This window comes from Sander vitreus, chromosome 9 (genome assembly GCF_031162955.1).
Source record: "Sander vitreus isolate 19-12246 chromosome 9, sanVit1, whole genome shotgun sequence".
Taxonomy (NCBI): Eukaryota; Metazoa; Chordata; class Actinopteri; order Perciformes; family Percidae; genus Sander; species Sander vitreus.
In genome coordinates, this window is record NC_135863.1 from 1,584,705 (window position 1) to 1,597,938 (window position 13,234).

The 13,234-nt window shown below is 40.8% G+C and overlaps 1 protein-coding gene across 2 annotated transcripts in view; it reads right to left on the reverse strand.

The window, feature by feature from the left end:
* The window catches only part of pomgnt1 (protein O-linked mannose N-acetylglucosaminyltransferase 1 (beta 1,2-)), a 42,145-nt gene that overhangs the window by 6,998 nt on the left and 21,913 nt on the right, over positions 1-13,234 (reverse strand). Inside the window, exons 21-22 of one of the 2 annotated variants that reach the window (XM_078258304.1) lie at positions 12,481-12,590; positions 9,973-10,697 (exon numbers count right to left, since the gene is read on the reverse strand). In XM_078258304.1, coding sequence (XP_078114430.1) covers positions 10,616-10,697; positions 12,481-12,590 — 192 coding nt within the window. In that variant the 3' untranslated portion in view covers positions 9,973-10,615. Of the gene's footprint in view, positions 1-9,972; positions 10,698-12,480; positions 12,591-13,234 lie in introns of those variants that run through there. The other variant, XM_078258305.1, reaches the window with a different exon arrangement.

Consider the following 13,234-nt stretch of genomic DNA (forward strand, 5'->3'; position numbering starts at 1 on the left):
CCATCAGGGAATGTTAACGGGGTTGTCAGTCTCTAAATGTTCTAACTTTTAGGATTGCTGTCAGCATCCGATCTGTGCTGCATGCACGATCCATCATGCGCAAGAAGTTGGCGCACGCGCAAATGATTATCCTGTTTTACGAGGATTTACGGCACTGCACAAACTGTTCCACGCTTCCGGTCGTAGTTGTAGCGGTCTGCCGTTAGTCTCCACCGGGAAGCTAAAGTTAGTTTAGCTAACAGCTAATTCGGCTAACCGCTAAATGAGTTAACGTTATTTTAGACTGAATCAAGCTTCAAACTAAACACTGGGAAAAGCAGGCTACAGCTAAATTAAGTCTTTACAGTAATAACTATAACGACACGTATTGATTGATTGATTGATTGATTGTATTTTAAATGAGCACAAGTAAAGTAGAACTGATGTAACAGCTGTTATATATTTTAATGGTTATTTTCAGGTTTTATTTTGAGGGTCTTTTAAAGTTATTACATGCTGTCTCAGGTAGCGGTTAGCCGAATTAGCTGTTAGCTAAACTAACGTTAGCTTCGCGGTAGAGGCTTATGGCAACACGCTACAACTACGAGCGCGGAACAGATCGTGCAGTGTCATAAATCCTCTAAACAGGATTATCATCTGCAATATCTTGCGCATGAACATGACGGATCATGCAGGCAGCACAGATTGGGTACCGACAAGCGCACCTCTCTCTCTGCTCACCGAGCCCCACGGGATCTTCTAAGAACGGTGATGCCATTATCAACCGAGTATTGATTGGTCAGTAGGCGGTGCTTTTGTACCGGTCGATCTCTAATCTCCAACATAACCTGCTCCCGAGCAGGATAGGTGTTCAGCATAAGTTACCATGGAGATGTAACCCGGTAACAAGTGACCCACCATCAAAAACCCTGGGTTGAACCTGAAGTTACCTCGGTAAACCCAAATCTTGCTTCGTAGTATAGGCCTCAGGTTTATTGCCAAGTAAGCTAGGTTTTTACATACAAGGAATTTGCCTTAGTGTTTTGGTGCACAACAAACGTAAGGAAGATAAAATAAGATAAGAGCAAGAACTGCAACAGCCAAGAAATAAATAAAAACGAAAAAGTGGCCATAACATTTAAAAAAATATATAAAATATATGTACAATATATGTGTTTTTTAAATGAAGAGGTGTACAGTTTTGAGCAGGAATGTGCAAACGTTCATATATAGAGAGACAGAGTAATAATAATCCAAAATCTGTGCGTTAATGTAATGTACTGTAGGAGGGGAGGAGGGCCTTTTGCGTATCTATTCCAGGTGCCCTTTGTCTCATAATCCTTTGATATTGAAGATGTCAGAAGTTATTCTTGTTTTCATTACTAGCATGACTGTACGGCCCTGCTTTACTTAAAAACATGTTTTTCTCTATATGATGAACAATGCATGCGAAAAAAGCAGCAGGGCTCAGTGCATCTTGTGTCCCCTATACTATTCATTAATGTCCCATCATTTTGCCATGGAAGATAACATGCATTGTGACGCAAGGCTGAGTAAATATTGACCGACAAAAGGGCCGACAATAGACAGGGGGCGGAGCACGTTCAGATGTGCAGGTATCGCTCCCGAGTAGCGCTTTCATCGCAAAGCCTCAACCAGCAACCAAAAGCTTTGTTTAGCAGTTGCTGTATGACTGCAGAGGAAAATGCAACAAGAGAATGACATTTGAGACATAGATGAGAATGAAGAAGAAATAACACAAAGGGAGTGACACCGAAAGTATGACGTTCTAGGTTAGACATTTCTGTAGCCGTAATTTAGTTTCAGGTTTCAGACAGGAGATCCTTAAAACAACAGTAAATGTCATTCTTAAAGCTGCACTGATCAATAGTTTATTTTAACATTGGATAAAATGTCAGAGCATAATGTGAAAGGTGACGAACCCACCGAGAATTATCAGCCGACTGCGGCTTGCTCACCTCAGCTCTACGGAGCTTTTAAGCATCTTTCAGCTCATTGTTTTGGTTTCATGGCCCACATCTTTATTTTGGGGTTCTCACCGCTCTCATCAGCATTGTTTCCGTTATCAGCAGACCTACGTTACACTACTTGCCCAGCACCAAACAGCAGACAGACAAAGTTAATGATTATTAAAACAAACATCTACAACCGAATCAGCCAGATATGTTTCTCAGGAGTTGATGGAGAAGAAAACAGTCAAAAGGACAATCAAAACCTACAAATGAATGCAAATGTAGCCCTGTGTCTGCTCAATTTGTGAATAGGCAATAGTTTAAGATAACATGTTAGGGCCAATATGTACAGTATATATATGTCAATATTGCATCTACAGCATCTTCTTCTGCCCCCAAAGTGGCACGTTAAACGCGATTTATTTTTTTGCGTGCATGCAAGTTAACGCATGCTAACTTTGATGCTACTTTCCCACCGGGCTCTGCTGCTCGGAGGCAGAAGATAACAAGGCTTACATCTTGTTATGAGCAAAGACGTCGCATTTTGTTTCGGGCCTGTACAGACCAAGAGAGAGCCACTGCGGCATCGTTACGAGTGGCATGGATATTGGGCAAAAAGAAAAAGCCGTTTACAGACTCAGAGACGGTCAAGGAGTGTATGCTGGCATCCATTGAGGAGGTGGTAACAGATGACACAACCCGAAAAAACATTATCGATTCGATCAAGCAAATTCCAATTTCTGACACGTCAAATGAGGAGAGTCGAGTCCCTTGCATCGGACGTTTTCGAGACGCTTTTGGACAAGCCGAGGAAGGCCGAGGTGATGTCTTTGGCCGTGGATGAGTCGACTGATAACAGTGATATTGCACAGCTGTGCCTCTATGTGCGATTTCTTTTTGATGGGGAATGTTTTCGTGAGGATCTGCTTGGACTAATTGCCATGGAGGGGCACACTACCGGTGAGATTCTCTTCACCAAAATTGTGTCACTCTTTGAGGAGAACAACTTGGATTTGGCACACGTGAACATGTTGGTGACGGATGGTGCGCCCTCGATGGCGGGCAGGGATCAGGGGCTCGCCGGGAGGATGGCAGCTGCGGCTCCGCAGGCGAGATCTCTGCATTGCCTCATCCAAAGCCTCCTGTGTGCCAAGCTCAGTGGTGAGTTAAAAGAGACCATCTGTTATGGCAATTATAAACTTCATCCGTTGTACCTCCAGTTTACAGCACCGCCTTTTCCGCAAGCTGTTGACTGACATGTCTGCTGAATATAAAGATTTGCTCATTCACAATGACATTAGATGGCTTAGCAAAGGAAACGCTTTGAAACGTTTTAGTGAACTAAGAGAGGAGATTCTGGTGTTTCTCCGGTCTGGCAAGTTTCTGTCTCTGATGGAAAATGATGAGTTTAATGCCGCCGTTTTCTTGTTGAGTGACGTTTTCCATCATTTGAACCAACTCAACATGGAGTTGCAGGGCAGAGATAAAACCGTCGCAGAACTTGTGGAGAAACTTCATGCTTTTCAAAGAAAGCTCTCACTCTTCTCTGCTGATCTTTGTCCTGGCAAGATGCTCCACTTCCCCACATTGAGGAAATCTGGACTGTAAATTACCGAGGTGATGTCAGGGTTTATTGACTCATTGAAAAACAACTTTGCCACTAGGTTTGAGGATTCCAGCATCTCCAGTGAAGTGATGAGATTTGTGAAGGACCCTTTCTGTGTGAATGTTGAGGCAGACTTTGCATTGAAAGGGAAGGAGCTGGTATCGTCATTGGATGAGGGGTCTTTTCAACTGGAACTCAGTGACATTCAGTCGTCAGATGACTTGCAACAGTCATTGCAGCAGGCAGGTTTTGAAAAATTCTGGACCCATGAAGTCAGCCAAGAGAAATTTCCACATTCAAGGGGTCTTGCACTTTTTCTTCTGACAATGTTTGGCTCAACATACACTTGTGAGTCGTCATTCTCACACATGAATGCCATTAAAACTCCCAATCGCATATCCCTCACTGACCAGCATCTGCGACACAGCTTGCGCATTGCCCTGACAACATCGACACCTGACTTCACTGCTCTTGCCAAGTCAAAACATGCCATTTCTCTCATTAGATGGCAAATGTTGGCAAACTACATGCAAGGTAACAGGCATAACTAGTCAAGCAAGAAATGATAATAGCTTTTTGAACAGTATGATGCAATTAACATGTTATTCAACCCCTTTTATGCACTTCATGTTTTTCTTGATGTGGTATTACTGTTGAATGCAGTTTGAAATGTTTTGCCTTGATAAAGTGCCATGCACTGTTATGTTGTTTTAATTATATTCTGTATCACACTATGCACTTTGTTGGTGGAGATACATTGATGTTGCCTGTCACTCAAATGAGTGTAATCTTAAATATCTGTGATATGGCTGACCTAGACTGATTGTTAAGGTGTCTGAGTTATGTTCAAACTGGACAAAAGTGAGTACAGTAGTAGTCCATGTGAGGATTTATGAGGCAGTCTATTTTATTTTTTTAGAAGGAAAAAAAGTGTGAGTTGTATTCACTTACCATTTAGCTGCATTTCTGTTTTTAGCCAGTGGAGAAGGGGGACAGTTTGTCTCAGTTGTTTCTGAGAATTATTTCCCTCTTTACTTGTAACACTGAAATGTATCTCCTCATTGTCAATTGAGGATAACGAGCTGTAAAGTTGGTACAGTTATGTGCAATAAGTGGAAGTTTTCTGTTAGTTAATTGCATTTCTCTAATTGTCTGTGTCTCTGATTTTCCACATTGTATTGCCATTTGAATGTAACAATGCCTTGGGCCTATGTCTCTCAGTGTATCACAATGTGCATATGTTCTGCATTTACAAAATAGAATATATTGACTCCTTCAGTATGTTGTTGTAATTTATTTATTTGTTACTATAATTACTCCTATTATCTGGCCCCAATTCCAAATTAATTGAATAGCCCTGCATTAGAGGAACAAAACATGCAGTTATGAAGACAAAGCATACCAAAACTGTTGATGGAAAAGGAATAATTAAAAATAATGGATTCCAAGAGAAGCAAATAAGGACACCAAAGTTCTATTTGATAATCATCATAAAAAGAAATCAGAGTAATGATGAAAGATGAAGGCAAGACACACACACACAAAATCAATATTCCAGCTACATCTCAGCCATCAGCCTCTGAGAATCAGAATGCGCAATAGGTCAAAAATGACATTTAAAAAGGTGGCGAACACACACACACACACACACACACACACACACACACACACACAGCCTCATTTGGAGAAAAACAAAAAAGCCAGTCTGTGCAGAACACACATACGCAGTAACACGCACAATCACTTTTGTCATTCAGTCCATCTTCATTATCCCTGATGAAAATGTTTTCCAGCAGACCGGTTCATAGACACAAACAGTGAGACACACACACACACACACACACACACACACACACACGACAGGCTTCATTAACACACCAGTGAGGTCCCTGTCGACGAGACAGATAAAGGATGGATGCCCAAACCGGACACTTTTCCTCCACGCACCCACTGCTGTTTTTAATCAGAATGGACTATTTCCGGTAAACACAACGCGCTAATTCTAGTTAATTGACCCTTCGCTAAGCCACGGCCTGTTTACGCAAGCTGGCCAATCACAGCGCAGTATAGGACTTGACACTTTCATGGTGGCGTTCCATTGACTTATGTAAAAACCTTCAAACTGTCATCATTTTCTGTGGATTTTTCGCAAGCTACGGTTAAAAGGTTGTTGCTGGGGCACTTAAAAAAAAAAGGGACAGTCGCTTCCCGGAGAGGTTGAAAGGAAAAGTACGTTTTATTCCCTTTCCAAAACCAGAAAAATGTAGGCTGTGGATCAAACTTTGTGGACGCCGTCATTTGAAACCTGTTCGTAGTTTTGTCCCTTGTTTTATAATAATACAGTAATAACGAGGGCTGTCAGCATTAACGCGTTAATCGCAATGCGCCATTTATTAATTTATTTTACATTTCACTCGGAACGCTCCTAAGCTGTTCTAAAATCACTACAATCTACGGCCTCTTGCCGCACCTTTATTTATCATCAAGCTGCCATACTTCCTCGTAACATCCTGCTGCTGCAGGCTGACGCCTCGTAGACAAGTCGAAAGCCATGTGCACGTTGTGTAAAGCCGAAATAAAATATCACGAAGCACGTCAAGCTTGAGCTACCACCTACGGAGCTAAGCGTAGTACAGTTAACGGGACTCAAGTTGATGCTAGCGGGCTCAGGCAAAACACTATTTTGGAGAGTGCTAGTTGCTGACCTGCGGATGAAACCAAATCCCAAAAAATGACTACAGCTCTTGCAAAATGGGTGAAATAATAAACAAATACGAATCTTAAAGTCAAGTTCATAAAGTCACTTTCTTTGCATTCATTTGATTCCCAATCAAGATCCACTGGTAAGAACTGCTTTCCATTGTTAATATGTACTTAAAAACTGCAAAATAATAGAATTTTAATCATGTAATAAAACATGTGATTAATCGCAATTAAGAAAAAATGAATCCTTTGACAGCCCTAGTAATAACATATATTGTTGAGATCTGGGAACACGGCAACGTCACTACAACAAAGTCCAACAGGTGAACAAACAAGTAGTTAAAAGAGCTTAAGAAGGAAGTGAGTCTGTAAATAGTCTCGCATTGCCAGACCTTTCTCCACAGCGCTGTGGAGGAGGGTCTGGCTAGTCCACACGGCATTCTGGGATGGGAGAAAAACGTGCTCTGGTTTATTGACATTTCTTTAAACCAATCACAATCGTCTTGGGCAGCGCTAAGCGGCAGACGGAGAGCCACGGTGCCTCTGCAAAATTGTACCATTTTAATATAGATAAGACCACGATGACATTATTCTATCATGCTTTTATCGAAACCATCATATCTTTCTCCCCAGTAGCATGGTTTGGGTGTGTTCCAGTCAAGCACAAAAATCACCTAAACAAAATTGTAAAATGGTCAAGTAAGCTGACTGGGGAGTCCCAGGTGCACCCCCATTTCCTGTATGCCAAACAATTACAGCGGATAGCTATGGCTATCAAAGAAGATAGCCTACACCCTGTGAATAAGGAATTCCAGTATCTCCCCTCTGGACGGAGGCTAAGAGTTCCTGGTTACAGAACTACAAGATTTAAAAACTTTTGTACCAGCGGCAATTACTATGTTAAACAAACTTAGAATGCTTAAAATTATTTGCACAAAACGCACAAGCACTTTGGTTATGTACAGTTTTCTATTCCTTTTTATCCATGTTTTATTACCTGTTTTTATATGTTTTAACGTTTTGTGTGTTGCATGTTATGTTTAAGGATGTCCCGCCTTTCTTAGACTGTAAAACTAGTTTACCTACAATCAAAGTAACCTAACCGGCCTCGGGAAGGAACTTGTTTTGGTGGAACATGTGTACGTTCAAAAGGTGTTTTAGTCGTGCAACAGAAAACTCAGATTGGACAGATAGTCTAGCTAGCTGTCTGGGTTTACCCTGCAGAGATCTGAGGAGCAGAAAAGATTCAAGAATGTAATAGGAACAAGTTTCTCCAATAACTGGACAGAGGGTGTACAGTAGAACCTTACGAGCCAAATCCTTCACAGGTTTTCAAAAGTCGGAGCTCAAAAAGGGCAGGAAGCCACATTTTGTCCTTGGTAGACCGTTGCGGCTGCAGAAATCCACGAGCCCCGAGGATTTGCATACATTTCCCTCGCTGTACGAGTTTCCCCTCATCGCTGCTCTGCCTGGAGCTCTCTGGGGAAATCTGTAGGCAGCACAAGGCCACACACATACGAACAGAAATCTGAGCTATAATAAGTTTTTAGCTCAATAAGTTTTCCCATGAATAATATGCACTAATAATAAATCCTTCTGTAGAAGTTATTTCAACAGCATACAGTATGGTATGACCTCAAAAAAAACATGAGCACCACTATGAAACCTCCATAAAAAAAAACATCTTTATTCATTTCCATGATAAAAGATAAAGGAACTCATACACGTCAAACTGCAGAATGTCTGTGGATCCTCGTCGTCACACACACACACACACACACACACAGAGCGTACACTTTCAGTATTTCCCAAATTACCTCACAGCATTACATAAAATCAACCGTACTGCTGAGGAGACGACGATTTGGTTTTACCCAATCAATTCTAACACAGAGAAGCACACGTACCACTGAAAAATTTAAGTGAAATAAAAGGACAAATATGGAAAAAGTAGCTTAAAAAGTGGGCAGATTCCACTTCTTCAAACTGAAATTTCCAGGACACAAATGGACATCAATTCAGTCAAGACACGGCTGTAATACTGCTGAATAAGTTGTTCTTCTGACTGAGTGCAGATAGTAAATATCTGGTTTTCTGTACACACACAAAAAACTCAAACCACGCTGCAAATACTGATCGATGCATTGAAACGTGAGGAAAGTAACTCCATTTACATACTGTGAATCGTTTTTTTAAAATCGAGAATCGTTCGTGGATCGAACCTTGAGCCAATCAATGTCGAATCGTGACATTTTCTGAATCGTGCACCCCTAATTTACACACTCATTCATTTAGTCGGTACAGTGTTACGTCAGCCGAAAGCCAGAGTGAAGGAGGTGAAGATGAAGCGTCTCCTCGCAGAAAAACACTCCGCAATCCCCCAAATTAGCATATATAAGTGGTATATTAACAATTGATAAATATCTATAACCACACTAGAATGTAGCTATAAGCTGAATTAAGTGTGTCAATGTGTTTAACAATGTCAATAACTGTATATTCTCAATGAAGCATTTGAAATCTCATTTTTGATGGAAGGAACAATATCAAATATATCATGATACTGCAGGTAGTGTCAGTGGGAAAGACCCTAGGTGGACGTCTCCCTGACATCTGAAGAAGAGTGCTCAACTCTCGTGGCTCAAACCGTCACAGCCTACAAACATCGCGGTTACACTTTACTTGAAGGTACCTACATAAGAGCGACATGACACTGTCATGAACGTGTCATAAACAGTATAAACAAGTCATGAACGTTTATGACATAACGCTTCTTTTAGTGTCATTCGGTTTTTGTCCTGACAAGTTATGGTTATGGTTATGGTTAGGGCTCATGTGTCAAGACAGTGTCATGTCACTCTTATGTTGATACCGTCAAGTCAAGTGTTAACATTTCTGTAACATTTTAAACCGAATGTATTATACCACATTACATTTTTGACTCTTCTTTTTATAAATTTCCACTTTTATTTTGCGGTGTTGTTACGTCTGGGTATTGTTTGAAAATGCCAGTGCTGATGCCCATACATAACTTCGATGCATATGTGCGTTGTATGGAAGCCACAGAACGTTCTTCGCAGGTAAAAAATAATAATTACTTCCATTGAATTTTGGGGCGATTTATTAAATGTTACAGCATTTCAAAAAAATGTGTAAAAAGGGGTTTTAAAACAGTATCCGGACTAAACTTTAACATATACCAGTCTGTGATTATCCACTCAACATCCTCTGACTTTAACTATTAGTCAAAATAATTCATAATTTCTGCTTCTTTTTTTAACTCAAAAATTAGGTAAAATGCCACTTAAATTAGGTTTGTTGACCATATATTAAAAAAAAGTGACAAAAATGTTTAAAATAAATGTCAAACGCATACTAAAACGCTGGGAAAAAAAGGACAACAAGTTAATGGTCAACGGGAAGACAACAGGAGGTTAAAGCATCACTGTAAGAGGAGGCAAACTGTATGAGGGTTTCTAATAGAAGAGTATGTTGAATCAGTGAATATTTTCTCATTTGTGTCTCTTTCAGCCACCATCGACTTTCCCCTCATGAAACCTGATCCGAGGCAACTGACCCAAGCAGTCAATAGTAAAAACCCACAGGGCTGTTATCAACTCAATATCTGAAACGCTGAAAAATATGCGAACCCTTTACATTTTTCATCAAAAAAATATATTAGGCATGTATATACATTATTTCATTATCTGTAAAAATGCACCGACCTTGATAAAAGTGGATCTCTAAAATGAAAAAATGAAAACAAACGATGCAACACCTTAGGATTGATAGATGTAAAATAAATAGAGATAAGTTAAAACGTATGTACAAAATGAACAAAGCACTCAGTAGTTCAAAAAAAAACAAAAAACAACAACAAACGAAAAGAAGAAAACGGACTAAATTCTGGCGAGTGTGTTTGTGCCATTTGTACCGTAGCTTGAATTGATATTTACCAATCCGCGGATCAGCCCACAGTTGTCACGGAAACAGAAAAAAAAGAAGAAAAAAAAAGACAGCTGTTGACAGTCGTTCAGTCACGTTTAACCAAAACAGTTTGTTTTTTTAGCATCGCCATTCCTCTTCGAGCTGTTGGACGGATATAGTAGTGTAGTTTGTAGTGTTAATTCCCCCCTTTCGTTTCAATACAAGAAGGAAACAAAATGAGGACTTCATTTCCCAGGTATCCTCTCGTACACAAGTTCAACACCTAGGAAAAGTCATTTTTGTAGTTGTGGGTCTCCCGGCTGGATTCTTAGTGTTTGTTGGTGGAGAGAGGAGAAGAGTTAAGGCCTGGGCTGGTCGAGGTGTGTGTGTGTGTGTGTGTGTGTGTGTGTGTGTGTGTACATCCGGTCTACATCTGCTCCACCGGTGCTCCCTCTTCTTTGGGCGGAGGCTCTAAGTGAATGGGAGTGACACTGGCGGGTTTCTTCACACTGGCCGTGAGACAAGAGATGGACAGACAGGAGGACAGAGAGTGGACAGGCAGTGGTGGAAACATAAGAAAAGGGAAAGATTGTGACATATTTGTGCTGAGGGTCATTTCTTTTTTTTTGTTCTCAAATTCTTTGTGTCGTTCTGAGACTTGTTATATTTTACCTACAGCATGGCAGAAATAACACAAACAAAGATGTTTGTCGTACTACGGTGTATTAGGGACATTGTAGGTAAAAAACAATGTGGTTACACTTTACTTGAAGGCATCTACATAAGAGTGACACGACACTGTCATGAACCAACGCGATATCATGACTTCGCGTAAACATACACGCCCACTTTCTTAAGCCAAGTGGCGTGTTATCTGTACGCATTTTGAGCTGTCCCCGTGTATGTAAACGCTGTGTACAGCGGACTTAAACATACCAGTTTAGGAAACGTCACACGCGGGTTGGGTTTAGGAAAAGAACAACGGGGTTGGGTTTAGTGAAAGAACAAAGCGACGGTTAAGTTTAGGAACGTCTTGTGTTTGACCCATCCACCACCCCAACCACCCTCCCTACGCAGGCCCTTTCATACCACTCGCTACGGCGTACATTCACACGCAATCGCAAGGTAATGCAAGTCAATGGAGGCCAAACGGCGTTGATATACACGCCAAAAATCGAGAATGCGTCTTTATAAACGCGCCAATAATGGTAGTATTATGCAATGGTGTGGCTGTACCACAAATCTCATTTGAACTGCCCGTGGGTGTATCATTGAAATCTGTCCACTGCCACCTTGCAAAGTCAAGCGCTGCGGTTCCTATTTAATAAATAAATACATTTTCCTCAGTTTATCTTGCAATTTACCACTTTAATCTCAGAGAATATTTCTTTCCGTAAATATGTGACTATAATCTCGGAAATTCAGAGTTTTTCTCGTGAATTTTACCAGCCTCCCCGTTTGTTTTAACCTTCTATGGCCCTGATATACCGTCATGTTGTTGCTGCTTTCCTACAAATACACTAACCTTAAAATAAAACTACAGAAATGGGGAAAAAGACACAAACTGGCAAAAGACACAGTAAATAATGTCTACAGAGTTTCAGGCGGTGGCCGTTAAACTAGACAGCAGTGGGACTAAAATGTATAACTCAGCAATAACTAGGATGAGCTATGAATCTTTGCTGTGCTAAAAAAGAGCGACATTAGGACTTTAGGTGCTTTCCTGTTTTTGTATAGTAAATTATATAATTCATAACAGTCAGCCAAGCTGAAAATGGGCGATGGAGGATTGTACGTATATATATTTGTTGTTCTTCTCTTCTTTAGGTGAGATTCCTTCTATAAGACCCGAGGGGTTTTCCTAATCTCACCTGCACAATCTTTAATTTATTTAATATTCTTGTGTTACGGTTGCTTTTATTGTACAAAATAAACAAACCAACATACGTTGGGTCAGGGTCGACGTGGCGTCGTTCCTTTTGTGTCGGTCTTCCTACACACGTGGCGTAATAAATTCATCTGTGACTTTGAGCTTTAAATCACAGTGTCCTCCTGGACACACCTGTGAGCTACGCCTCTAGAGTCATTTTCCACACAGCTGTGTCTATAGAAGTGTAGGTGTGAAAGCCATGATCTACTTCAAAGTGGACAGCAGACGTATTCATAAAAAGGCGCAGCCTGCAAGCAAAGTTTTGGCTGCACAGGTGTATGAGCAAATGAAGCAACTGACATCAGGCGGCCTACAGCGTCTTTTCAAACGCACGAATAAAAGTACAATTTGAGTTAACTTACGAGTAAGGGGAGACTGGCACGGCGACCACGAGGACATGATTCCTTTTTCTGAAGAGCCGCCACATTCCTCTGTGGTATCCCCGAACATCCAGGTCCCAAACATGGAGGCACTGAGCAGAAAACGGAGAAAGACAAGAACGCTTTCAATGATGCTGTTCCCTATGGAGAGGTTCATTCCATGAGACAAAAACTAAAAACATACTTGTCAATGATTTTTGTTCCTTTGACAAAGATCCAGCTGAAGAGACAATATCAATTTAAAAAAAAAAAAAAAAAAGGTAGTGAAAACACTCCTTAGCATCAACGGCCATAGCCGTGATATACAGCCATGATAAATAATGCAGTCCTAAATGGACTGACGGGGAGGAATTACAAAAGAGCTTTAACATAAAAACTAACCTAAAACTGCAGTCTGTTGCGGCCGCAATGCAACTGTGACCAAATTTAGAGCCATCAACATGTTGACGGTAAATGAGCAAGTTGATTCTCAAAGAAATTTACTAAATTCAATTGCTTGATTTGGAAAACAGTCAGCAATCCTTTCCTAGTAGTAGTTTATGGGCTGAAACAGGGATCTTCCAACGTTTTTTAAGCCAAGGAGCCCTTAACTGAAAGAGAGATGGAGCAGGGCCCCCTATTCTGTATATTGTATAACATTAAGTTGCATATTAAACTGGGCCTACAATAACGTAGGACGGCCTAAAGCCTTTATACATACCTTATTTGCATAGAATACTGAGCTGCTCAAATAGCC